The sequence below is a fragment of the Apium graveolens genome, chromosome 9 (genome assembly GCF_009905375.1).
Source record: "Apium graveolens cultivar Ventura chromosome 9, ASM990537v1, whole genome shotgun sequence".
NCBI lineage: Eukaryota > Viridiplantae > Streptophyta > Magnoliopsida > Apiales > Apiaceae > Apium > Apium graveolens.
In genome coordinates this window covers 3720584-3748112 of record NC_133655.1, presented here as the reverse complement: position 1 = coordinate 3748112, position 27529 = coordinate 3720584, and the positions used below count along the sequence as shown (strand labels likewise).

The following is a 27529-nucleotide window of genomic DNA, read 5'->3' as shown; positions in this document are numbered from 1 at the left end:
ATGGACACTGAAATTGAAAATGAAAATACAAGAAGAAAGTTGGCTAAAGATCCCAAAAGAAAAGCTAAAAGATCAAATGATCCGGGATGGAAATATGCATATTATCCCCTTCCGGACATTAATAAAGATATTATCAAATGTATTCTTTGCGTGAATCAAAATCATGGAGGAATGAATCGCTTTAAACAACACTTAATTGGAGGCTATCCAGATATTGTCAAGTGTTCCAAAATAACCAAAGAAATTGCCAATGAAATGCAAGAGTTTGTGCAAAATAAAAAGAGGAAGAATAAAAAAAATATGCAACAGGTTGAGGAAGAGAACATTGATGATGATGTTCAAGAAATACCTTCAACAACAACCTCAAATACTCTCCAAAGTTCAAAATCAGGTGCTGGGAAAAAAGACAAGGCTGCTGCTCAGTCATTTTCATTCAAAAAACCAGCAGCTAGCTCAAAATCTGTTGCTTCCATGCTCATGAGGACTTCAGAACAGGTTGTTGAAGATCGACACACACCGGGAGAAAAGCAAACAACCTTGGAAAATCGTCTAAGGACTCCAGAAGAGAAGGAACGAGTTCATATGCATATTGCAAACTTTTTCTATGAATGTGGGATTCCTTTCAATGCTGCAAACTCTAGGAGTTATGAGGTGATGATCGAATCCATAGGCCAATACGGTCCCGGTTTGAAGCCTCCAACATATCATGATTTGAGGGTGCCTCTACTTAAAAAAGCAAAAGAAGAAATAGAAAAATTGAAGGAAAAGCACGAGAAGGCTTGGAAGATGTATGGTTGCACTCTTATGTCGGATGGATGGACGAATAGACGAGGAATGAGTCTTATAAACTTCCTTGCTAATAGTCCTCAAGGTACTTTCTTTTTGGGTCCGGTGAATGCTTCAAGCGAATCACACGATGCACAAATGTTGGCGAACTTACTTGAAAGCAAGATCAAGGAAATTGGTTAGAAAAATGTTGTTCAAGTAGTGACTGATAATGGGGCAAACTATAAGCTAGCTGGACAGATTTTGGAGATTAGGATGCCTACACTATTTTGGACTCCATGTGCCGCGCATTGACTTGATTTGATGTTGGAGGACGTTGGCAAAATTCCAAGCTTTAAGAAGGCAATTAATCAAGCAAGAAGATGCACTACATTTATCTATAGGCATGGGCGTATCCTTGATGTTATGAGGGAGAAGACTAATGGAGGGGACTTAGTGAGGACTGGAGCTACAAGGTTTGCTACTGCCTTTCTTACATTACAGTGCTTGCAAAAGAACCAAGAGCCATTGTGGTACTCATTTTGTGGCTTAGATTGGACCAGATCCAAGTTGGCTAAAATAGAAAATGGAAGGAGGGTTTGTGGCACTGTTCTCTCTTCTATCTTTTGGGGTAGTGTTGATGATAAGTGCATCAAATCCGCTTCTTCAGGTGTTGCGCATAGCTGATGGTGATGAAAGGCCTGCTTTGGCAGAGGTTGCATCTGCTATTGATTATGCAAAAGTCCAAATCAAGAAAATATTTGTAAGTGGAAAAATTGCTATTCGGAACAAAGTAGTGAAGATCATTGAGGATCGTTGCAATAATCAGATGGGAAAACCTTTGTCTGGGGCTGCCTTGTTTCTTAATCCGGGAAAGTATTTTGATCTTCTTGAGACAGATCCTGCCTATGCCTCCCGAGTAAGGGAAGACTTCAATGATGTGCTTGAGAAGATGGTCAAGGATCGGGATACAAGAAACAAAATAAGTAACTTTGCCGAAGCCTACAAAAATACACGAGAAGGCTTTTCTAGGGAGATGGCTATTGAGCATAGAAAGGAAAAATGTCCTCGTAAGTTCACTTTAAAACTTAATATATTTTTTTATCACTAGTTAGTTACTTGGTAATTTTATAAAATACTTATTTTGTGTAAGTCTTGTTTTTATACTAGTTAATTGGTGGGATGCATATGGAGGTCGTGCAACTGAACTCCAATCATTTGCGAAGCGTATTGTTGGTTTGTGTTGTTCATCTTCCGGTTGTGAACGTAATTGGAGTACATTTGAGTTTGTAAGTGTCTCCTCTTTCTTGAAATATTATTTTACTACCAATTCCAAACTATTCCTACTTGAGAATTAATTTTATATAATTCATTTCATTGATTTAGATACACACGAATAAAAGGAATAGGTTGGAACATCAACGTTTAAATGACTTAGTGTATGTCCAATACAACCGAAAGATAGATTCAAGATTCAAAAAGAGGCGTGAGCTTGGAAAGAAATTTGATCCACTTGTACTTGAAGACTTGGAATGGACTAATGAGTGGATTGGTGACATTGAGGAGAGGTTTTGGAGTGCGGTGGATATAGCTTCGGGTGCATCTGAAGCACTTGAGGGATGCAATTTTCCGAGGAGAGCTAGAGGTGATCCCACTCTTACTTATAGTCGACGTGGAGCTAGTTCAACACAAGATCAACCTATTGATGATGATGATGGAGAAAGGGAAGACGAAGATAACATTCCTCTTGATGATGAGGACGTTGAAGATGATTATGATTTACCACCGGAGGAGAATACTCAAGAGGGAGATGGAGATGATGATGATGATGAGATGGATGATTATTGATGCATAATTGTCTTTGTTTAGTTTATTTCACTCTTTGATGCATTATTGTGTTTTTAGTTGTTTTCACTATATGACTTTAGGTACTAGAACTTATTATCTATTAGTTTTATTTAAAATTATGAGGTTGATATGTGTTAACTTATATCATATATTATAATTGCTCTAAATATATGTTTGTCGACTATTTATCGACTTTTTACGACTAGTCGGGTGACTTGTCGACTAATGAGTTTGAAGATACTCAAGCGCTTAGGCTCGACTTATCGATTTAACAAGCATGCTCACCCATACCTTCATTTCAAAGTGCCTCTTCAAGAAACTCTTTATCTCGTTAATAATCTCAATATTGGTTCCAAATAACAAAATATCATCTATATACAAGCACACAATTACACAGTCATTACCTCTAACCTTTTAGTAGACACACTTGTCCACACTTGTCATTTTCATTAACTAAAAACTCGAAGTCACAGTTTCATCAAACTTTTTATACAAGTCTATAAGTACTTGTTTAAGGTCATAAATGGACTTTTTATTAAAGTGTAAATGATTTCATGAAATTATATATTTTAGTCATACGGAAAAAATTTCGTTTATTAGTTTAACGGTCATCTAATAGTTTAACCAGTACTTCTAACTAGCGTTTAACTAAACACTAGGGTTTAGTTCCGGATTAATACGTGGGCTGCAATGATTTGCATGATAATTGATAAATGATGAGCAATGCTTTAGTAGTTGATGGTAAACCATGGCCTTGTAGTACTGACATAAATCATCTACTTCAAAGCTTAGGGCACTTTTTTTTCGAAATTAGTTATTAATAAAAAAAATATATAGGCACCGAATCTAGAGCATCTTTCAGGACAGAAGATTTACCATAATTTCTGTCACCGGTGTATTTTGATAGTAAACATCTATTGACAGAGACGCTTATGCTACAATTAAATAATATTCAGAATTTATAAAATTTCCATGAGTATATATAACTTTAGTTTGTTTGGACTTTGGATTGACTTAAACTTCTAATATTACATTTACGACAACTATACCAATAATAATAAGCCAAATTTTAGTGGTCCATTGCAAATCAGACACATAAATAAGGCAGCTGTTAATTTATATTTTGCAGTTATTGTATACATTACTTTACACAGGGTAAGTGTAAGGGTCAAGTTCTAAATCCTAGCTTCTCATTGGCCCACAAAAAAAAAAAAAAAAAAAAGAAGACCTGTCAGCAATTAGACTATCAAACTCAGTGCTGTTCTTGCTGCTCGTAAATCTTCACATACGTCTCCGATAGTGCAACCATCTGAGGAAGAGTCTCAGAAACATGCAGATCTTGCATTTCATACCTGTAATGTGGTGAAAATAATGGTCAGTCGCTAAATTACAAGAGACAGGATACATTTCAAATATAGAAGTTAATATTACCATAATTCTTCTGACTTCCGTTGTACAAATAATCGGTAAGACCCTTCACCTGGTTTCCCATCATGTACTATATTGGCAATTAGGTCATACTTAGACCTAACCTTCTCCTTTCCTTTTGGGGCTGGGAGTGGGATGTAATCCTTCAGCTCCAAATTTTTAACAGGAAAATTAACTGTAGAAGAAAAGTTCAAGGATGGGCAGATTAGAGATATGTGAATATTTATCATGTTTTGACATTTTAATATATAGGCAGATGGTCCATGGCAAGCTACAGTTGGCAAACCATCTATCCGCGGCATTTTCCACGAATAGGTGAAACTTTAAAAATTATTTTAAGCTCGGATATAGTGAGTGTTATCCTATCCGTGGAAATTTCTATGGATAGATGGTTGCAACCATCACATGTGTAGGACCCAGTCCCCTAAATATAAATATGTTTGTATCTAATGTGTGCTTCATTTGGCGCATGCATGAGATGAAGAAGAGAATCTTGAGAAATAGAATCATTTCACTGGAAGAAACATGCTGCAAAAATGAAGAAGTTCCCACTTCCAAACTATTATACCTCTTTATACATACAACTTAATCTCTTCTGACAACTAACAGCATATCCAACCAGGTTAATAGAATAAAATCTATGTCTATCAGAACACAAGGCCTTGGTCATCAAATAAATTAACTGGGGGAAGAATTGAACATGAATGATGTTGATAAATCTACATTAAAACTCAGGTTCTGAACTACCAGATTCCTGTGTACATAAACACTTCTGAACAACTGACTTTACACCATGGACAAATGTATCGTGTACCTCTGTCCTCTGTTGATTAACCATTTAAAACTGAATTCAACTGGGTCCATCAAACCACCCTATGCGAGTATTAGTACCGCTGGTTATAATAATGTTAAATTAATATAGCTATTCTATTCATTTGCACCTGAAGTGAAAACGAAATATTAATCTGAACCCACATCTTTTTTTCTTTATCATAATTTAGTAGGGAAAGCATTAACTATATAAAAGAAGGGAAATCTTATACATCATACTATTTGAACATTTTCTCAACCAACCTCTTCTGGTTGGGCATATGACAAGAGTGAGAACAGACTCTGATCGGAGCTTAGAAATGCAATATCAAATGTCGTAAAAGGACTATTATTAACGGATAACATACCTAGCGTTGGATTCTTCTCCACAAAGAAATTGTTCTTTGTAAATCGACGCATATGGAGTATTAGATACTGTGGTAGCTTGGTAACACGGTATCTCATCCTTGCTATACGGGGGCGCACAACTTCTGTGACAGACTCACCATCGAACTTCTTCAGTATGTTAAAAAGCGGAACCTAGGAGACATTCTCACGAGGTCAGAATCCATACCCAGATAAGTTCATAAATTTGGCCAGGAAAAAATACAGACAATTAGAGAGACAAATCATACGGCATAAGTGGCTTAACCAGTGTCATTTTTTCCTTGCAATTTTGATGCACGACAAGTGAAATTCTAATAACAAGGAAACATATGCTTTTTATAACCCTACAACCATAATTTAGAATGTCGGTTTTTTCTATGGTGTGCTCATGGGCACACACTAAGATATGAGGTAGCATTTTCTGGTTGGTATTTGACTCGTTTATAAGCACAAAAATTTCCACCAATAAAATTAAGCCAATTCATAAAAAGTGTATAGAATTTAGTGCTTAGAGTGTGCTCATGGGCACACACTAGAGAAACCCTTGGAATATTCCTACATTTTCTATTCAACAAATATAACTAAATACAGTTAACATTATACCTAATTGTGACAAAAAACAAACACAAAATTAATACGTAATTATTTTGCTCCACATTGAATATTTGGTCCTTTCATCCTTTTGAAGTGAGCTCATTATTATTTCTTTATATCAATTTGCTATCAAAAAAATATGCTCAAAGACAGGCATTTGTTTTAATACCAATATTTCTCTCTTCTAAGTGGCTCCATTATCGAACTTTTACTCATCAATAGCTGAACAAATAAAACAAGATATCATATTTTATAATGATAATAATTAACCATCTTAACAATTCCAGTTCTAAATGACTTTAGGAATTTAAGTGGAGTATAAGCATTCAATAACTTTAGGAATTCTTATATATACTAGTTCTAAATGATTACTGAATGTCTTTATTTCATCGAAGGAGAATACTTATAAATTGGTAGCTCAAAACATAATGGAATTTCCTACAGTAAATATTGTATAGCAGATATTATCAGATGCTTTTAAGTTATTATTCTCTCCAAGTTCCCTTTTTATAATGTGACTGTCTGATGTATCAATATCATTTCTCATACATGATTTTAGCTGGTTCCAACAGACCAAAATACATTCATCAGTTTCCTTGACTCAATGATTTAACTGGATTACAGTTAACAGATAAAAACTAAAGTGCCGCAAAAAATGTGTTTATTAGATAATATATCCAAATATTGATATTGGCAAGAAATAGTTTACAAAGTTATGATTGATAACAAGAAACAGAAGACAAGTACCTGAGGAATTATGTTTTTCTCCATCACATCCTGAAAAAGTGGTGGTGGTGGTATATCCAATCCCAGCATTAAAAATGGCATCCTGCTCGTCTCAGTGACAGCATTTGTACCTTCAGTTCTAACGACCTCCAGTTCTCCCTAAAAAACCCAATTGTAACTCCTTAGGCAATTGAAAGGGAAAGTAATCTAATATATGTCCATGGCTCCATGTAGACAAGATATGAAAGCAAACCTGAAAACAGTCATGGATGATGCTGTGCTTTTTCTTTGGAAACTTGAGTTTTTCATGAAGCTTATTAAGAAGCCACGACATAAACTCTACTGGGTCAGACTGAGAACCTATTTTGAAACGCTTGTTACTTGCTTTCATAACTGCCTGTAGAAACTCATGTGGACTCACCTGTACAAATGTGCAACAATAATTACACACATAAATTCCAAGGAAACATCAAGGAAAAAAAATGTAGACAGGAATATCAAACCTGCCCTTTGAAGTTCCTAGCATGCCATATTTTCCGTGTGAGCTCTCCAAAGCGCTGCACAAGAGGAGATTTGCTGTGTGCATAGTTTTCAGGGATAAGAAAAAAGTTCCTTAATGGAGTTACACGCATTAAAGATTGAATAGTAACATTCACAAAATCAGTCTCTTTGATGTTGTTAAGTCCCACCTAAACAATAACAAACATAGGCATCAGCAACTAATATAGAGACAGCTCACTTGACATAGAGAATTGGAGAATAAGATGGGAAAGAATTCCAGGAAGAAAAAGAAACGGGGTACCATTCCGGGAAGATAATCAGATCCATCAAGTGCCCTAGACCATTGCCTGTTTTTGTCAAGCTGGTCAACTTGTTCCCGGCTAAATCTGTGAAGTACATGAAATAATATTGAATGAGTGAACTGGTACAATAAGTTGACATGAAGACAGACAACATAGTACTATGTAGATAATATTTTTAGAATGCCTCTTGTTTCGTATAAAAGCACAAAAAACCAATAAACGTAAAAAAAAAATATTTAAGTATCTTTTTTGTACACCTAAAATTGTGTGAAAAATCTGAAAAAAATTAGGACGTTCGTTGTTGGGTGGAGGGACATAACTAATAATAATTCTCGAATCCGTAAACATCCTAGACGTTCATTGCCTCGCTTACCTAGCCACAAAAAACAGTTCACAAGTGCCAGAAAAAAGGTAAAAACACAAAATAATATGATAAAGGCATTCAATCTAGGCTGAGCTTCGGATAAAATATGCAATCTGCAAAAATGAGGAGATTAGATGGGAAAACCTTGGATTTAGAACATGTCGGATATCCTCCAACGATGGATCATTAATTTCATATCCATCAGGGAGACAATAAACTTTCTCTGTCTGCATATTGATATAAACATGGTGCCCAGCTTCAAGGCTGTGAGTATATGCGTGAGATTTCTGCCATCTTCCTTGAAAATACTTCCCACAAACTAGACATGCATATACATTCAAATTCGAGAGAGATACTGAACAAAACCTTTCAAAATCAAAATCCAAAACCTGCAATTAATTAAGTGAATAAAATTAATCTAAGATGGCAAGCACAGAAAACCAGAACTACATCCTTTATCCTTAAAATCATAAGCTTCAAAAGGAGCTGAAGAGATAATGGCGGAGATGAACTAATGCTAATTTAGTTCTAGCATACACAATCCTATACCATTAAAAGCCTATAAGAATTGAGCCTGATATTCACTGGTCTGATTGCATGGTGCATAATGAGCTTATTAATTAATGTTATTTATTATCAGGTGCTGGTTTAAAAAGACTGACCCGGACAGCTGACGTGTGCAAAAGAGCAAGGTTATATAATTTTTTGGGCATATTCACAACGTTGAAGCTTGAAATGGTTCATTCTTTTATATATTGTTGCCTTATATGTGCTATATAGGCCTTATGCTAGCGAGTTTAGCCATCCAATTAAAATAAAATCAGAAAACTTTACTTGCATAAATTTAAAACAGATTAAAAACGAAGCTTTAATTTTGTTGAAGAAATTTACCTCTATGGTGGCTTAGCTTAGTTGAGAAATAACATTATCCAGAGGGCAGATGGAACATGAAAAATCTCATCAATCAACTCAGAAGAAGCTATAAAGCAGGAAAAAACAATAGTAAATGATGAATAGAATACCTGGCGGTTGACAGTGTCAAGATAAGGGCAATCTCTACGGAGCTCGATCATTCGGTTACGCTGCCCCTGGGCTACATCTATCTCATCATCTTCATCCTCCTCAACTTCCCGATGATCAATACCATTTTCCTCGTCCTCCTGATGTTCGAGACCATTATCCTCCAAAATTGCTTGTACATCACCATCCTCGTCGCCATCATCTTCATAAATAGCAAGCGGAAGAAGCGGATTGTTTAGTGCAGGTTGAGGAGGCGAATAAGCTATAGATGGATGTAGCAGCTTCGGTCTCTTCGCTTCCTCCTCGTCCTGCATCTTCTCTCCTCTCTTTAACTTCATATTCGTCATAAATCGTCTTTTACTACTAACAAGTACATTCAGAATCAATACCTTAGCATGAATACAATCTTGTCACCGTAAAAACAGATAATCATTAATCTCCTAATCAATGCACTCGAGACCACATTTAGCACACAATACAACATGTAACTAATCATAAAAGAAATCTTCTCTCTGCAAACAAATAATCAATAATCTCAAAGGGATGCACTTATTTTAGCACACAATACAACACATGCCTTAGCATAAATACAATCTTCTCACGGTAAACTAATAATCAATAATCTCGTAATTGATGCACTTCAGCCCACATATTAACATAAATTCAATCTTCTCACCATAAACAACTAATCATTAATTTCATAATTGATGCACTTGAGACCACACCACATATAACACACAACACATACCTTTGCATGAATACAATCTTCTCACTATAAACAGATAATCATGAATCTCGTAAATGATGCACTTGAGACCACATTTAGCACACAATACAACACATACCTTAGCATAAATACAATCTTCTCACCTTAAACAGATCATCATTAATTCCATAATTACTGCACTCGAGACCACATTTAGCACACAATACAACACATACCTTAGCATAAATACAATCATGTCACTGTAAACAGATCATCAATAATCTCGTAACTGATGCACTTGAGACCACATTTAGCACACAACACAACACACACCTTAGCATAAATACAATCTTCTAACCATAAACAGATTCATCATTAATCTCGTAATTACTGCACTCGAGACCACACTAGCACACAATACAACACATACCTTAGCATAAATACAATCTTCTCACCCTAAACAGATCATTATTAATCTCGTAACGGATGCACTTGTGACCACATTTAGCACACAATACAACACACACCTTAGCATAAATAAAATCCCCACGCCGCAAACAGAAAATCATTAATATCGTAATTGATGCACTTGAGACCACATTTTACATTTAGCACACAATACAACACGTAAACAGCATCAACTAACATACATTCACAATTAATACTCGAGTACGAATACAATCTCGTGACCGGAAGCAGATAATCATTAATCTCATTAATTATGCACTTCAGACCAAATTTTACATCCAGCACACACACGATACAACACATTGCGAAATTACGAAAAATCGAAACTCGTAGAACAAAAACACAGGGAAAAACAGCATCAAGTAACATACATTCACACAATAAGCATAGCACACAGTTAAAACTGCAATCCTAATGTATCAACATAACAGAATCAATATAAAATCAACATCTAATGTTTTAAAACCTAATTAAACAATATAAATGAATAATAACTAAATTAAAAACTACATAAATATATAAAAAAACAAGAGGAGAATAATATAAATAAACCTGTAATTGTAGACTTGCTGCAGAGTAGAAGCTTGCTCAGTTCTCTCTTTGCTTTCTGTATGTTTTGTATTTTGTAACTAGGTGAAATTACCGCGCTTCGCGCGGTGTTTTAAAAATTTATTCAATTATATATATATAATTTTTATTGAGTTATATACGGTGCTTTATAACCTCTTAAAAATTATTAATCTTAGTTTAGTAATTATTGAATTTATAAAAAAAATTACAGAGCAAGGTACTATTGAACTCATAGCAGCTGTTTGGTAGTGCAAAGCTCAAAACAAAAAATATATATATTTGGTTTCTTGCATAGAAAATAACATCTATAATGACACCCTAAATTTACGATTTTCTTGTATAAAAAAATGCTTTACATATAGTAAAACAGAAAGGTAAATATTAGTGAAATAAACCGTCTCGCAAAATATATATGCACATTGTTTTACATTTAATAAAACAAAAAAGCTTAGTTGATGCAATAAAAAAAAACTCGATCATAAGATCACACCATGTGCCATCCAATTTACTACGTGTTTTTCATCTCCTTCAATTTATAAATATCTATATATACAATTCCGGGCCTTTTAAAGAATGCATTTGGAGAAGCAAATAATATATCATGTTGCTTTAACCCGTATATCTTAGGTAATGAAATAATAAAATGTACCAGGAACGGGTTAACTTCTAAAATAAGTTCTTAAAAAATAGGTGTTAAAAAATAGGTGTACCCAAAACTGAAAATGTATAATTAACATTATAAATTTGAAGTCGAGAGTTAGACTACTCATCTGCCCTAAAACTCAACTAATTAACCACATACGGTTGCCACTCTAGGAGCCTTAGCATTGTATTTGTAGGTGAAGGCAAGCCTTCGGGAAAAGCAAATGCCATGCATTTGAGTTACTGATGTGACAAATCCCTTAAGCATTGAAAGTCATACTGCAAAAGAAAAACATAGCAATCAACAAATGAATAAATGCATGAGGCAAATACCAGCAATACTCAGTCACTCCCTCTTCCAAATCCCAGTAAATAAAAAGCACAAAGTGTAGAAATAAACTATAACCCTCTCTAGAGTACTGATCAGACAATTCCGCTATATAAAACACACGAGTGAATTTACATACCTCTCCATAAGTGAATATAATGTAAGGTGTATCCTTTTTTTCTTTTTTCTTTAACCACTAATCCATCATTTCAACCATTAATTTTACTTTCTATCAATAGTGAAAGAAAATAATAACATTCTTAAAAGTTATAAACATAATATTTAACTCAACTCTTCTCTTAGTTATCTCTCCCACAAATATTTTTAAATAATTTAAGGATCAGAGTTCACACCAATTTCAAAAATCAAATAAGTAAATAAAAGTATCAAGCAAGTCAAATGTCATTTCAAAAAAAATCAATGAAATCCTGACATTATACTAAAACCCTGAAAGATATGATTTGTCGCAAATAGTGAGACTTCCACATCACTTTACAACACATGCCATTGTAATTGTAACATGCAACATGTCAGGCAATGCCATGTAGTATCATTACCTTATACATGGTAAAGTGTCCATTACTCGAATAATATTAATAAATTGATTTTCTTAGATAAAGTCGGAGTAGCTCTAAGTTTGATATCATAGTACACAAATTTAAGTTACAATTTGTTTAAAACTTAGTAGTACAGAATCATAGAATTGTTAAGTTTCCTATCATAATTCATAAATTCAAGTTACAATCTGCCTAAAATTTATTATTACTAAATCAGAAAATTGTTAAGATCGGGTGGAAATCAATCAAAGAAAAGGTCAAAGAAAAGGTTAACAGAGGCTAACACTTCTATGATTTGTGCGGTATATCATATAAAGCAGCTCATAACTGAAATTGAACCAGTAAACAATGATCAATGTGATAGCGAGTAACTGATCATAGCCTCGTAGATTGTCTTTTCCTAATGAGTTTTTTTAGTTAACAGCAAACCAGAGAGTATAAATGGCTGACACTTTATTTTACATGTCATAAGAATTTTCCTAAGATTCCTTTTCTTTGTTAGATTAGGTTGTTTCAACATAAAATAGATATTAATGCTAGCAACAACAAAGGGATACTCCCAAGTCCCAATCAACTCTTCTTTCATCACTTTTGTGCAACAATTCTTGGAATGCTTCCTGGTGAAAGAAAAGGCTCTAAGGTGTTATTTACCATTTAAGATTAGATAGACTTAAATGTCAAGAACTCAAAGTCAAAATATGCATACTTGTTAAGATTAAAATGAATCAAGTTATATTAGCAAAATAATTTTGGATGCAGGTAAAAGGAGCATAAAAATCCAACTTTTTTGACATTTTATTCTTATACGGATTCTATGTGAGCTATGACATATCCTTATTGCCTAACCACTACACGCAACATTTTAGCAAGACAAAATAACCAAACAGACATAACCTCTTTATAATTATATGAAATGATCAAGTTAATGAATTACAAACAATTTTCAATACATAGATTGTCAAATTAAGACACAAATCTATAGATTTATGGCTCATATATATAAACCATTATTACAAAAGAGATGTTAGACCTGCATATATTTGGTAACTTTGGCATGGTGCTAAGAGCTGATCAAGTAATTGTAGGAAGTCTTCAACTTATACCGTGATCCTGTAAACAAAGTTCGGGCACACATAACTTAAATTAAATACAAACGTAACAACCAACAACATTCTAATTACTAACAAATATTTTTGTTATAATTTTCTTGTCCTCACATCTTAAACCTAAATTGAGTTTTTTTTGTACGGAAAGCAGAACACTGGATGTAATGTAATACAAATACCTTAGATAACTGAAAGAGTCAAATTTAGAGCTTGTAATTTGTAAATCAATGACATAAATAGCCTAATTAATTCAGGCATGTCTGTAAGGCCATCCATGTCAATGTCTCTAAATTTAAGTCCAAGGCAATTTTACCTTGAAATAGTTGCAAGAATTATCTGCCTAAGATCGGACCAATTTGAGTCGGTTGACAACAATCTGTATGCCACAAAGAAAGACGGTAACAATTGTTCCATTGTCCTGTAATCAATAGAACAGAAAAACAAAGACCAATTAACACTTAAAGCAGCGAGCGTACATGGAAAAAAGAAGAGAACATGAATATAATTTGGTGGGTAAAATCACAATACAAATACATACCATACATTATACAAGATAAGTACATAGCTTTAGCTGCTTACCAATTATCATACACACGATTATAATTTTGTGCACCACTTAATCAGATTTTGTAAAGAGAAAGGCTAAAAGTGATTGGGGTTGGAAAGTGAATTTGGATTGAATTGCAAAGGTTTGTAGCTGTTCCACTCTATAAATAGGTCCACCACTTGATTGGATTTGGTAATCCCAAAGGTTGAAACTGATAAAATTGAAAAAAATGCTTGCCTGTTGATCTCCTCTGCTGTAATTGTTCAACCGCTGATTTTCTTGGCAATAAATTGTTATGCAGCTACAATAGACACTAAAGAATTATCTAGAAATGGATGATAGTGGAGAATCTTGAGAAAATAGTTTTAACCCTTCCGAGTGATGCCACGTCAGCCGCCTGTGATCTTACTTTATATAGATATATAGATATATAGAATATAGATTGGGAAAAATATGAGTAGTAAATGGGCCGGGCCGGACGGGCCTTATGTCGCTATATATTGTTGGGTATTACTTAAAAATAAGACTGACCAAATGTTTTTTATAACGGGCCTGAGGCCCTAATGTAATATATGGCCCAAAACTCAAGTGCGGCATGAATTGGCTCATTTTGCATGAAATTAATAGTCACGATTTATGTGTCTACACTTAATTATTTTGCACACTTTATCACCATCAAGTGACTATAAAATTGTTTTGTGAACATTTGATAGTGATGGATATAGTTTATTTTTTGTAAAAAGATGTACAAGATTAAATATCGGAGAAAATTAATATAATATTTAGTTATACATAGATACAGCAAAAGTTATATCAGAAATAACTCCACAAATTCTTAGCAAAATATTGCTTGAAAATTCTTATGCAATAAGATGTAGAGGGGAGCAAATCTCACAAATTCTTAGAAATTTGACTAATGATTATGATTATAATTAATATTTTAAGTGTTTGATTTCCAAAAAAAATATAAGAAATAAGTTGAGTACGATTAGAAATTAAGTTGGATAATAAATCATAAAATTTGTAGTTATATTATATATATGATTTAATTTTTTTAATTAAATTATATTTATTGAAACTTTATTTTGAAATATGTTAACTAACATTTTAGAAAGCTGTTGACACCGAACGAAATTATCTTTCGTTATAATACTATAGTATAGATAGATATATTTGAATGTTTAATCTGAATGCTGGTTTAATAATTTTGACGCATCTCGAAAATAATTTAAGGAGGTGCTTTCAAAAGAGTTGGGAAGAATACTCATTCCGTTCCACTTATTTTTTTATATATTTTTTTATGCTTGACATGTTTTTTTATTAATTAATTAATTGATAAGGTATAATTTCAAATTTTATTTTTAAATTTTTTTACTATGTATAAAAAAGTAAATATTATATTTTTATCAAAGAAAAGAAATTTAAAAAACTAAATTTACTAAAATTCTTAAAATATGTTATCGAGTCCCGATCCAGAGTGTAAAGAATTGGATGAGACCGAGGTAACGTTTGATATGCCAAGTCAGTGACACGTGAACGGTGGCAGGGGGCTATTAGGCTATTACTGGTGGTGGCACATCATGGGCCTCCTCTGCTGCCTCTCTATCTCTATACATGCACAGTACAGTCCGTGAAGTTAGCTACACATACAATTATCATATCTTTCCAACTTACTTAGCCCAACAGCTCTGTGACAAATTGCATTCGTTCATCGAATTTTCCGGTGTGAGTCCAAGGGCACATGCTAAGAACCAATAAAATTTTAACAACTCATCAAACACAGATTCTTAACATGTGTCATTGGGCATACAATAGAAAAACCCTTCATTTATTTCATTCTCCAAGCATGATGATATGTATGGGAGCACCTAAACTCGGCCTCGTTTTCTTTAAGGAATGTCGAAAATATGAAAAGATGAATCCTGATTTCGCTTCCTCTATTAATATGTACAAAATGTCGAAAGTTAAATAATATGAACATTAATCCCGCTTTCTTTATCGCTCCTTTATTACGGAATGTCGAAAATTAAATATATGAATATGAATTTCACTTCCCCGATTAAGTATGTTTTCTTTACAAAATATCGTAAGTTGAATAATTGGGTCATGGCATGGGTGCATGATCGGGGAGGAACTCGGGGGCCGAAGGGAGCCCCGGTCCCCGCCAACTGCGGAATAACCCTAAAATTTTAATATAAAATTTTAAAATTTACTATCAAAAATTTTTTTGGTCCCCCTAGATTTAAAAAAAAAAAAATTGAAATTGAGAATTGATTATACAAAATTTTATTGATTTTGTTAATTATTTCATTCAAAATAATATTGATTAGATGGAAATCATGGAATTTTCATTCTGCTATGAAAATTGTGAAAACAAGTATTCGCAATCGAATGGAATATGAATTTCTTAGGGATTATTTGATAGTGTATATTGAAAAGGAGATTGCGGAGACCATTTCTGCCGAGGAGATCATTGATTCTTTTTATTTGATCAAAGAAAAGTGTGCACGTCTCAAATAAATCGGTATATTTTCTATTTTTATTTATTTTAGTCCCCACATGTTAGATTCCTGGTTTCGCCCCGTGCATGATTGTGTTTAACAGTTAAAAATAAAATATGACAAATTTGTGTACGAGTTTTGTCCCCAATTACTTTGATAAGAAATTGTTTTTTCAATATTGTTTCTCAGTTTTTATATTTATCTTAAAATTTCTTATTTTGACAATTTTTTTTTGTTTATCACACTATATTTGTCTTGCATTAAGTCACGGGGTTTCACGAATACAGTCTTCCTGTCTTGGGGATAGAAGCATATCTACATTGATCTTATACTCTCTCGACTCGTGATGTTAAGTAATCAGTCGATCTAAAAATTTAAGATTGCAGAGGAAGGTCTGAAAAGTATCTTATATTCTTTAACACTCTATCAATCGTACTATATTTTTCGCTACGATCGACACCGACAAATATAATCAATACCAATAATAATACCAACAACAAATATTTTAAATTAAACGAATGAAAATGAGAAGACCGTCTTTCTCTGCCATCTTGGGATTTTTCTTAACCAATAAGATATAATGGATATATTTAGTTTGATACCAATTATAACAACTTGTTTTGATATTTCTTCTTTCAACATCAAAACATGGCAGAAAATTAAAGAGCTTCACATGACAATATGATCAAATTTATTTCAAGTAGAGGATGTAAAATGTGACATCAAACCAACTACACAGCCCACACATGATTGGTTTTTGATAACAACCGGAAAAATACTAGAGAGGGTCCAAAAATAAGGTAATGACTAACAAAAGCAAAAAAAAAGACAAGGAAATAAAATCAACATACAAGTGATATGGAAATTCCAAACATCAAGTACAAATGTAAATGAACAAAAAAAACATATTGGATTATTGGTTAGGTGCAACTAGCTAGTAACATGGGGATGTATAAGAACCTCAAGATGGCTATAATTTATAAATTTGAAAATTTAACTAATTTAACTTAAATGTCAATGAAGCATTATGATTATGCTATACTAGTAGGCCTGTCAATGAAGCGAAAATCTGATCCGACCCGATCTGATTCGAGGTCATTTTAGCGGATATGGATTGACCTATTAAAAGTCCGATCCGGAATCCAATCCGATAAGAAATATCCGATTATAAATGGAGCGGATATGGATTTAGGTCGATCCGATCCGTTAATAACCCAATCCGATTATATATATAAATATATATAATATTTTTAATAATTCTAATTTTAAATGTATTATTCTCGAGTCAAGTTCCATTATGTATATTTCGTTCGATTCGGTCTCAAGCGTACCGTCCATTTCTATAACCGTAGTTCTTTTACCTTTTAGAGCCGCATAACCTAAAATCTCAATTCATATAACACTTCAATTTCGCACCATCAATTTTTTCAAAGTTAGCATTAAAATATTGTACAACTCAGTATGCTTTATTTTGAAAAGCGAATTTTAGTTTATAATTTATTTTTAAATTTCATTGTATTTTACTTGTATTTTAATATTTTTCGGAATTGTAAATTTTAAATAAATTTTGTAATAAGTTAAGTTAAAAAATAAATATACATAAATGGAGCGAATATCCGATCCGAAATCCGTGATCCGAACGGATCCAGATATGGATCAGCCCATAAAAAATCCGAAGCCGATCCGATCCGAATCCGAATTCGAAAAAATAAATAGATATGGATATGGATTTAGACCGATCCGATCCAAACCCGATCTATTGACAGACCTATTTACTATGTTAGTTTCTTGCATATCTTGATATGGAAAAGTAAATTCAAGATGAAACTTAATTCTTCAACTCATTTTCATAATAATCTCTTTTATATTCACTATTTTTTAATAGAAATTAATATTAAAATATATCAAAAAAAACTGTTACCGGTAATAATCTATTGTCAGGACACGAATCTGAATCCGTAATACTCTATTATTAGAACCCGAATCCGAACCGAACCGAACCGGTATACGACCTCTTATCCTTGTTAAATTCTTGAACAATGGCAGCCATGTGACAATACCCAGATCTTTTACATGTAACATAGATTTGAGTGCTCAATTTTTGTATTTCGAAATCCTATGCATATGTCTGTAAATTTATGTATTTAAAACAAAATAATAGCGTGAAATAGACAGTTGTTTGATGCATAATGGGCTCTTTTTTGGTTGTTTGTCTACCTTAGTGCATTCAAAATAAAACCCCAACTGTTCGACGTGATCTGCATAGTATTAGACTTGTAGGACTTTACCTGATACGCATCCGAAACGTAGCGGCTGCGGGTTATCTATAATAAAAAAAATTAATTTTTAAATACATGTAAATGTGTGTGTAATTTCTTATTATTACAAAAAAGTTATCATTTATAAAATATATGAGAAATTTTTTTATAAAACTATTTGGAACATCAACAATAATACAAGAATAGATTTACATGATGTTATTATGATAATGTAAATAACAATGTTGCTAGATTTCTCGTGAAGTCAATAAAGCTAACCCAACCATTCACGCATTTCCCTCCTCCTAATCTGCCGACCCATTGGGAACCAACCTCTCATTTTCGAGATAAATCGAAATTTTACGAGAATCGGTAACTCTTAACGTGAATTTAATAAATTTAATAAATCTCGGTAAGTGAAAAATCGAACTCGAAAATGAATGTATAATTTTATTTTTGAATAAAATTTGAACTGAACTGAAAATTAAACTTAAAACATAATTTTTTTCCGAATAAATTTTCGGGTGAACGAAAATCAAAATAAAAATTAGGAATAAATGTGATCAACTTGGCCAACCTTCGAAACACTCTCCATATTCATTTCTTGATCACACTCACTTGTTTTCATCAAGATTTCATCTTTTTCACTTTTAGTGCTTAAAGTTTGCATCTTGCTAACCTGGGCTTTCAAGATTATAACCAAACCTAACAAAACAGTTTGCAAATCGTTAATTAGATTCTTAGTTTGAGCTCTTGGACTAGGCCTTATTATATTAAAATACTATACTAGTTTAGCATCTTTATGTCATTTATACTTTACTTGGTTACTTAGATTAGGGCCGTACATTGTATGCTTTAGTTAGATTACAATATCAATGCTTCATTGTTAGTCCATTGATCATTATATCATCTTGTTTTTTTTTTGGTTTTTTTGTAATTTCTTGAAAAAATTTAAATGGATTCTTGCTCTGCAGCATTGAATGTTGGGAAGTGTTTTGTGAGTAATGGAGATAATGGGTTTTTTGGGGAGAGAATTAGAGGGAGTTTTGATAGGAATGAGTGGAGTAATTGTTTCGAAAAATGTTTGAAATTTGGGAATAGGGTGAGGAAGATCAAGCCTGGTGTTTGTTTCTCTGTGCTTACATCAAATAATGGTGTAGAGACAATGGTGAATGTTTTTTTTTGTATGTGTACTTTGTTAAAATGCAACATGATCCTGACAAGCCCTCCTTTGGAGGTTTTTCGAGATTTTAGGAGAACTGGTAACTTAGCATGGTATAGGAGGGCTAGTCAGGATCATATTGTATTCTAGCATATTTGGTTGAAGTTTGGATTTTTATGATGTAAATTTGTATTGATGATTTTTTATTTGATGTTTTTTGATTTTTTTAAGGCCATAAAAGTTCCAAGGTTAGAGAGGATAACTGCGAATCCGAAAAATGTGGCTGCTATAATATTGGGGGGAGGTGCTGGGACTCAACTGTTTCCTCTTACAAGAAGATCAGCAACGCCTGCAGTAAGCATATTACATAGTTTCTTTAGGTTTACTTGGTTATTGATTGTTCATTTGATTTGGAAATGCAATTTTTAAGTGAATTTGTTATATGGTTGGATAATTTCTGGAAGTTTTCACTTGTGAATAATTGTGTTTACAATAGTTAAGTGTTCTTATTTTGTGGTTTGAATACAGGTTCCTGTTGGAGGATGTTATAGACTTATAGACATTCCGATGAGCAACTGTATCAACAGCTGCATCAACAAGATCTTTGTTCTTACTCAGTTCAACTCTGCTTCTTTAAATCGTCATCTTGCTCGTACATACTTCGGAAATGGAGTGAACTTTGGTGATGGTTTTGTTGAGGTAAACTCTACAAAGGCACACAAGCATGCTATAATTCTATAAAGAGCATTAGCAAACATTCATTTTAGGCTTCAGCCTCAAACATTCATTTTAGGCAGATCACTTCTTAGTAGATCCGTCCTTCTTTCATTTGCTTTCAGGCACATAAAGGTTGTTGGCTATGTGGTTATTTCTTGGTGAATATTATTTGTAGCTTAACATTTTGCTTATTAGAACGGACTTAGGCTGCTCATACTGTCGGACATTCTGTCAAAATATCGGATATACCTGCAGCTTATTATTAGATGAATTCGGAATCCTAAACAACTTTAGGGGGGAATCAAATGGATATTTATAGTTATTGATAACTAGTAGTATACTTTAGAATGTATGTAGTGTTGAGTGATCTAATATGAATGTTTTGATATAGGTGCTTGCTGCTACTCAGACACCTGGTGAGGCGGGAATGAATTGGTTCCAAGGAACTGCAGATGCCGTGAGGCAATTTACATGGGTTTTTGAGGTGGGTGACATGATTCTACCTGCAATTAACTCTTCCTTATATGTGCATAAATAACTTGATGCACATTTACATTACGTAACTTCATTTTAGTGAATAATATTTGAGTTCTAATCTATTGGTGTTGCAATATTTTCACTACTTCAGGATGTCAAGAACAAGGACATTGAAAATGTATTGATCTTATCGGGGGATCACCTTTATCGAATGGATTATATGGACTTCGTGCAGGTATGTTGCTGTTTCCGGAACATTAGATGACACAGTCCTGTTTCAGAAGCTCCTAACTATTTCAATGCATAAACAGAATCACGTTGATCGGAATGCGGATATTACAGTCTCATGTGTACCTGTAGGGGACAGGTTAGCTGCTTCTTTTATTTGTGACTATAATGGCCTCGTTCCCATCAGATCTTCCCTACTAACATTTAGAGTTTTTTTATTTGCTTTAATGTTTCTACCTTATATCTCTATGGATATTGTGTGTATGCAAAATGTAAAAGAATATAGACAGTTTTAGTAAAATGTTACAGCCTTAATTTTATTAAATTGATATGCTATTGCATACCATCTCAAAATGAGCTATATTTGTCAGCCGTGCATCAGACTATGGATTGATGAAAGTTGATAACCTGGGGCAAGTTGTTCAATTTGCTGAAAAACCCAGGGGAGCTGATCTGGAAGCCATGGTAAGTAGCTAAAATATTTCCAAGTCAGAGTCCTGTCCTTCTATCTTATTTGACATTGAAACGTATAAGAGTTCTTAGATGATGTTTCGATTTCAGTTTTGGGCAAGGCCATTATAATTTTCCATGATGCAGTTTTTTTTATAAAAAAGATACCTTTTTGCTTATTTACAATAGCATGTAGACAGATTCACAATTATATGCCTTCTCTTGCGGGTCAAAAAAAATTGTTTCCAACAATATTTCTACTGATACAGACCGACTTTTATGTAATCATGTTCATGTTGGTTTACTGCAGAAGGTAGATACCACTCTTCTGGGGCTGTCTCCACAAGATGCTGCAAAATCCCCATATATTGCGTCAATGGGAGTATACGTCTTTAAGAAAGATATTTTGTTGAAGCTCCTTAAGTGGAGATATCCCACATCCAATGACTTTGGATCTGAAATCATTCCTTCGGCTGTTACGGAGCATAATGTGCAAGTATGTGTACTGGATGCAGTATCATGGTATTCCTGCTTATATCAATATTGACACTTTGATAGGCATATTTAATTTATACGAATGTGAAATTAAATTTTGACAGGCATATCTATTCAGAGACTATTGGGATGACATTGGAACTATAAAATCTTTTTATGATGCTAATTTGGCACTTACAGATGAGGTTAGTTTTAAGTACAACGAATTCAACATTTTATCTCAGATTTTCCGCACTATAGAGTTTGGGGAATGTTTCATCCTTACCTGTACACTTCTTCATGGCTGATACAGGTACCAAAATTCGAGTTTTATGATCCTAAGAAACCAATCTTCACCTCTCCTCGGTTCTTGCCACCAACCAAATTTGAAAAAAGCCGGGTAAGTCAGTGTACTTGGACTATCATGACTTCAGTTGAACAGCTTAATTCTCATGGTTCACACGAGTCTGCAGATTAAGGATGCATTAATATCACACGGCTGCTTTCTTCAAGAATGTGATGTTATTCACTCAGTTGTGGGTGAACGCTCACGTTTAGATTCTGGCGTGGTGCTTAAGGTCATTCATCTTGAATTTTTTGTCCTTGTAAAAAAAACGCTGTAAACAAACAAAATTTAGTGCAAGATCCAAGTGATTCTACTTTTTCTTCATAAATATAGGATACATTAATGCTGGGAGCAGACTACTATCAAACAGAATCTGAGATTGCATCTCTTTTGGCAGAGGGGAAAGTCCCAATCGGGGTTGGTCGAAACTCAAAAATCAGGTAAGGAACATTATTGAAAAAAAACTTTTATTTTGTATTCGACTTCAACACATCAAGTCCTGACAAACTTCTTGTTATCTTCATTACAGTAATTGTATTATCGACAAGAATGCAAAAATTGGCAGTGACGTTGTCATCGCAAACAAAGAAGTAAGCCTTTTTTCTCCCCCCTACGCCTCGTATCCTCTGAAGTAAATATCGGTATTTCTATCATCTTTCATCTGCATTCTCAACTCCACTATAAAATTTGGCTTGTCAGGGTGTTCAAGAAGCGGATAGACCAGAAGAAGGATTCTACATTCGATCAGGAATCACAATCATAATGGAGAAGGCCACTATCAAAGATGGTACAGTCATATGAAAATGCGCCCTGAGAACCTACATTCTCTTTCCGAGATCAATACCAGGAGAATCTCGAGGCATGATGCTTTCTTGGCGAAACGCAAGCTGCATTGCTGTTTCGCGTAGAGGCTAGAAGCTCCGATCGTATATAAAGATGATGCTACAACTGAAGTTAATGAATAAATCTGCAGCAGCTGGATAGTTTCCCTGGTGGAGTACGAGAGTAGAGTGTATGTAGGGAAGAGTTGATATATCTTCCCAGCCAGGAATAACAATAAAATCTGCAGAACCTTTTTGAGCTAATTAATAACTAATGCTCTCTTCTAAAAATCACCTATTTTACCGATTAATCATTTTAACATGCTCTGCTGAATCGATTTTATAATCTGATTTTAATATATTTGCTGATTCGATTTTATAATCCGATTAATCATTAATCAATCTGATTAATTATCAATATTACTGAAAGGTTACTCTATCGAATAATATCGATTTCCCGTTTTTTAGTATTGATGTCACATATTTGGATTGACACAACTATCAACAATCTATTTCAGGTCAATTTAGAGCCTGATATAATATGTAGCATAATTTTCTTAATTGATGTCTGCAAGAATTGATAGTGTTCTGTTGGTTTGACACGTGTGATAAAATCTGATACGTGGAGGGAAACAAGGTAAATATATTATATTTTCCTGATAATTTGTCCATATTAATTTTCTATGAAAATAATTTTAAATTTGTTTTCGAGTATATTATAAAGTGGTGATTAAATTTTACCCGGTTTAACATTTTCATGACCTAAATTTCAATTTTATAATATAGCAACCAAATTTTGCTTTTATCCATTAAATATATTGTTCTAAAAAACGGAAATCGACATTGTTCACTAGATTAATCTTTCAATGATTAATAGAATAATCAAATATTAAACTAAATATATTAACTTTAAAAAAAATACACTGATTAATCGGATCATAAAATCTGATCGGCGGAGTATATTGAAACAATTAATTGGGTGATTAATCAATGAAATCGATAATTTTTAGAACCGAGATTAAACATGCGATTAAGTATCACTTTTTCAACAATAAATAATAATTTACTTTGTCAGAAAAGTGGCTTAATCACCTTTTTCTCGAAAAAAAATAATATTTTTAGGGATTTTTTCATAAATACCCAAGTTGCAGAAAATATTTACAAAAATACGGATCAAACTCATATGCAACCACATATGCAATCGTTGCAACCTCATGTGCAACCCGCGTCCGTATTTTTGCAAATATTTTGCTAAAAAACGGTATTTTTGGTAAATTCCCTATTTTTTAATCATTATAGTATAAATTAAAATTCCTACTATCAAAATATTACCCCAAACAAGTTTGGCTATACTAATTACTAAGTGTTTTTTTGCTGTATTTTGAAAAATAATACTAAATAGCTTACAGAGGAGAAATTATCAACAGAGAGATGGATTTGAGAGAGATAGAGAGGATAGTGAAAGAGACAAAGGGTGGTATTGTAGAGAAAAAAGAAACTCTTATTCCCATTCTCACTGCAAATGATGTTGATGAACATGGCCATGCCAAGCCCAAGCCCACCAAAACATCCATCTCAGCAGCTTCCATTGATTCTGGCTCTGCTCTTCAGCTCTTTCTTGATCATATCCCTATTTCTTCTCTTGATACAATCACCAGCTCTTCTTCTGGTAATTACACTTGATATTTGTCACTTATCTCCTCTTTTTATAGGATTCCTGTCCGCAGACGGTTGTTGCAGCATATCATACTGCGGTATATATTATGATATGTTGTTGTTACAACATACCATGTTGCGTTAAATAATATAATATGTTACAGAAATCGTTTACCGGAGACTAATGTCCTTATTTTTTTTAATCGTACTGCTACCCTTCGGGTGCGCACTGAGTTGTTAGTTGTTCTTATTTAAATATGCATTTACAATGTTACATTAACTTTTTGTGTGACTTGTACTGATGATTTTGTTTAGTGAGCTGTGAATGTAGTGAATTTTAATTATTAATTTTTTAATTCTTTTGCAAGTGTTGAAATTCAGAACTCATGATTCTGTGAGTTATGGGATAAGAACCATGTACAATAACAACATATTTGCTGCTCCTATAATGGACAATATAGGAGTTTGATCCAGACATCATTAACCATTCTGATCCTTATGTTGGTGTTATTGATTTTGGTAGCATGGTTCTTTGGTTTCTCGAGGTACTCGAATGAAATTAAATTCTTGTTGTGTTTGTTCGTATGTTAATCCGATGAGTCTTAATCCCTAACAATCGTGTGCTAGTTAAAGCTTATCTAACATATTACTCCAGAAGCCCTTAGGTCTTTACTTTAAAGGGTCCAGATCCAAGGATTTTTTTAACCTTTCCATGTATATTTTCCGCGGATGGGCTTTTCTCCTTTCCGTGGATATTTTCCGAGGAAAGGAAAAAGCCCCATCCGCGGAAAGAAAAAAAAATCATTGAATCTGGGCCCTTGAAATATAGATCCGACGCCCCTGGATCAATGTGTTGGATAAAGTTTATATGGCACCCGATTGCCAGGGAACAAGGACCCTAATCCGATAATGTATTCATGTACCATATGTGATTACTTGGAAATTAAATTTTCAGGAATGCGAAAATTACTTTAGAAACAAAAGAGACGATGACTTGAGATACGAAGTCACCAGTGGGATGTTCTCAATGCTAGAACAGGTTCATCACATTGCCGAAACTAAGGTGTTCTACTTACTAATCTTTTGGTTTGCACATTTGCGAGATTTGTTACTTGTCGTTCCTTAAGTTACTTATCCGTATATTTGTGTTGAAAACTAGATTGGTGAGCTAGCAAAGTCATATCTGTGGGAACCTTTCTTCCCAATCAATTCAAATGACACACTGTTTCATGTTCTGTTGCTGCTCTCAAAACACCAGCTTCACCTTGTTCCTATCGTCGAAGGACAGAAAACTAATATTACCGGTTTTATTACCGAGGTAAATTTCATCTGCTACGGCATAAGTTCACTGGATTCAGTTTCAAATATAGAAAACTGGATATTCTAACAGTTGTCGAGCAGCACATTTTAGTTAATAATTTGTTGCAAAATTGAGTTATTTTTACTCTTTTAATGACTCTGTAACTACTGATTTCGGTATACAAATTAATACAATGTGATCAAAATAGTACAATATGATCACATTATTAGTTCAAATTTGGGAAAAGAAGAAAGTACAGGATCTAGTCAGTATAAGAAGGGTTTTTTTCGATTAATTGGCTGCTTCCTGTAGAGTGCAGTTGTTGACCTGCTTCTCCAATCAAGCAGGGCTAGAGTGGTTTGATAATATCGCAGATAAAGCTCTGTCAGACTTCAGGTGTTTTCGCGAATGAATTGAACATTTTTGGACTCATGTAAACAACCTGTTGCTCATACTTCCTATTGGTCCTACCAGGTTCGACAAGCAGCCTGCCATAGTTTATGAAGACCAAAGCGTTGTGGAGGCAATGAGCATGCTGTGGGTTAACCGAATATGTGCAGTTGCAGTTGTGCAGCGACAGACTGAAAGGATCATTGGTTGCGTGAGGATCAGTGACGTGTATCATCTTCTTAATAACGACGACATCTTTAACAATAGAAAGTAAGTCCTGTACACAGACTGATAGACACCTAGATTACTCATCTGTATTTGCTTCATTGCATCTTGATTTTGTTTATTTCATTCTAGCACTCGATTTCCAATATATCGTTATTGGCATTCTCCGTGACATGATAATGTAAATTAAACATAATTACAGGATTGTGAGTGTGGATCAGTTCATCCGAGCTCGAACCCTCTACAGCAGATTCTGATCCAACTATTGACAAGAATCTCGATGATACAGCCTCTGGTTTAAACTCCGACGAAGCTGTTAATCATGATCTTGATACTGCTACAGCTACAACAGAATCCGATCTAACCTCCACAGAGACTCTCTCTTTGAGAAACAAGCTTCTTCCAAACATGAACTTGCCGGTTACAATTAGAAGCACCGAGAGTCTTAAGCAAGCAATGGAAACAGTTGCGTCTAGCAAAAGCAATGTCTGTTTCTTAGTAGATGACGCGGAAAGAGTAACAGGATTGCTCACATTGAGGGATATAATTATCCAGTTTGCTCCACCTTGTATGGATTCTAGAATCACCGGAGGGAGATTCTTTGAAGATGCACTTGAACAAAGTGGCTGTGAAGTCGAAGATAGGACCTTAATTTTTGAAAGCAATCGCTAAAATGCGTTTTCTTGAATGTAAATAAACGAAATCTGAGTTGCTGCATTACAGTTCCTAGGCAGCTGCAGCATAAGCTTATTGTACTCCCTTTGGACTAGTTTTACCTCTCTCAGGTGAATTTCTACGTAGCGTAAAAATTCAATCAATTTTCCGGCAACAAACTCAGCTTCCGGTACAAATGGA

The 27529-nt window shown here is 33.9% G+C and overlaps 4 protein-coding genes and 1 pseudogene across 15 annotated transcripts; 4 read left to right on the top strand and 1 right to left on the bottom strand.

Annotated features, from left to right (window-relative positions):
• Positions 1–969, top strand: LOC141683761 (uncharacterized). Its single transcript, XM_074488515.1, has one exon. It carries the CDS (start codon positions 1–3, stop codon positions 967–969), a length of 969 nt encoding a protein of 322 aa, XP_074344616.1.
• Positions 970–1351: 382 nt separating this feature from the next.
• On the top strand, positions 1352–2613 carry LOC141683759 (uncharacterized). Its single transcript, XM_074488512.1, has 3 exons — positions 1352–1835; positions 1936–2054; positions 2152–2613. The coding sequence occupies exons 1-3, from the start codon at positions 1352–1354 to the stop codon at positions 2611–2613; spliced, it is 1065 nt and encodes a 354-aa protein (XP_074344613.1).
• A 1087-nt stretch (positions 2614–3700) lies between these two features.
• Positions 3701–14094, bottom strand: LOC141682994 (uncharacterized). Of its 12 annotated transcripts, none has more exons than XM_074487682.1 (13): positions 13702–14094; positions 13436–13540; positions 13047–13126; positions 10472–11410; positions 8748–9108; positions 7870–8114; positions 7361–7445; positions 7062–7247; positions 6812–6979; positions 6580–6717; positions 5220–5391; positions 4045–4216; positions 3701–3965 (listed from the first exon to the last, which is right to left on the bottom strand). In XM_074487682.1, the coding sequence occupies exons 5-13, from the start codon at positions 9090–9092 to the stop codon at positions 3866–3868; spliced, it is 1611 nt and encodes a 536-aa protein (XP_074343783.1). In that variant the 5' UTR covers positions 9093–9108; positions 10472–11410; positions 13047–13126; positions 13436–13540; positions 13702–14094; the 3' UTR covers positions 3701–3865. The 12 variants fall into 12 exon arrangements, with proteins under 12 accessions (XP_074343783.1, XP_074343784.1, XP_074343780.1 ...); XM_074487683.1 differs by having other exon boundaries at positions 8748–9105; XM_074487679.1 differs by lacking the exon at positions 10472–11410 and having other exon boundaries at positions 13661–14094.
• A 4918-nt stretch (positions 14095–19012) lies between these two features.
• Positions 19013–23394, top strand: LOC141684303 (glucose-1-phosphate adenylyltransferase large subunit 1-like). Its single transcript, XM_074489219.1, has 14 exons — positions 19013–19596; positions 19822–19944; positions 20119–20289; positions 20699–20791; positions 20936–21019; positions 21096–21151; positions 21384–21477; positions 21773–21958; positions 22062–22142; positions 22250–22336; positions 22410–22514; positions 22616–22722; positions 22812–22872; positions 22982–23394. The coding sequence occupies exons 1-14, from the start codon at positions 19384–19386 to the stop codon at positions 23081–23083; spliced, it is 1563 nt and encodes a 520-aa protein (XP_074345320.1). The 5' UTR covers positions 19013–19383; the 3' UTR covers positions 23084–23394.
• Positions 23395–24436: 1042 nt separating this feature from the next.
• Positions 24437–27503, top strand: LOC141683758 (SNF1-related protein kinase regulatory subunit gamma-1-like; annotated as a pseudogene).
• The last annotated feature ends 26 nt before the right edge of the window (positions 27504–27529 follow it).

Bases quoted from the DNA above. Each gene is read 5' to 3' on its own strand.
- LOC141682994 (XM_074487679.1), bottom strand. From the start codon at position 13,072: ATGCCAAAGTTACCAAATATATGCAG. The intron at 8,115-8,747 runs GTATTCTATTCA...AATTAATTGCAG, and splicing joins TTGACACTGTCAACCGCCAG to GTTTTGGATTTTGATTTTGA. The intron at 7,248-7,360 runs GTACCCCGTTTC...GTTATTGTTTAG, and splicing joins CTGATTATCTTCCCGGAATG to GTGGGACTTAACAACATCAA.
- LOC141683759 (XM_074488512.1), top strand. From the start codon at position 1,352: ATGGAAGGAGGGTTTGTGGCACTGTTCTCTCTTCTATCTTTTGGGGTA. The intron at 1,836-1,935 runs GTAAGTTCACTT...TTTTTATACTAG, and splicing joins TAGAAAGGAAAAATGTCCTC to TTAATTGGTGGGATGCATAT. The intron at 2,055-2,151 runs GTAAGTGTCTCC...TCATTGATTTAG, and splicing joins ATTGGAGTACATTTGAGTTT to ATACACACGAATAAAAGGAA.
- LOC141683761 (XM_074488515.1), top strand. From the start codon at position 1: ATGGACACTGAAATTGAAAATGAAAATACAAGAAGAAAGTTGGCTAAA.
- LOC141684303 (XM_074489219.1), top strand. From the start codon at position 19,384: ATGGATTCTTGCTCTGCAGCATTGAATGTTGGGAAGTGTTTTGTGAGT. The intron at 20,290-20,698 runs GTAAACTCTACA...GTTTTGATATAG, and splicing joins TTGGTGATGGTTTTGTTGAG to GTGCTTGCTGCTACTCAGAC. The intron at 22,873-22,981 runs GTAAGCCTTTTT...TTGGCTTGTCAG, and splicing joins TTGTCATCGCAAACAAAGAA to GGTGTTCAAGAAGCGGATAG.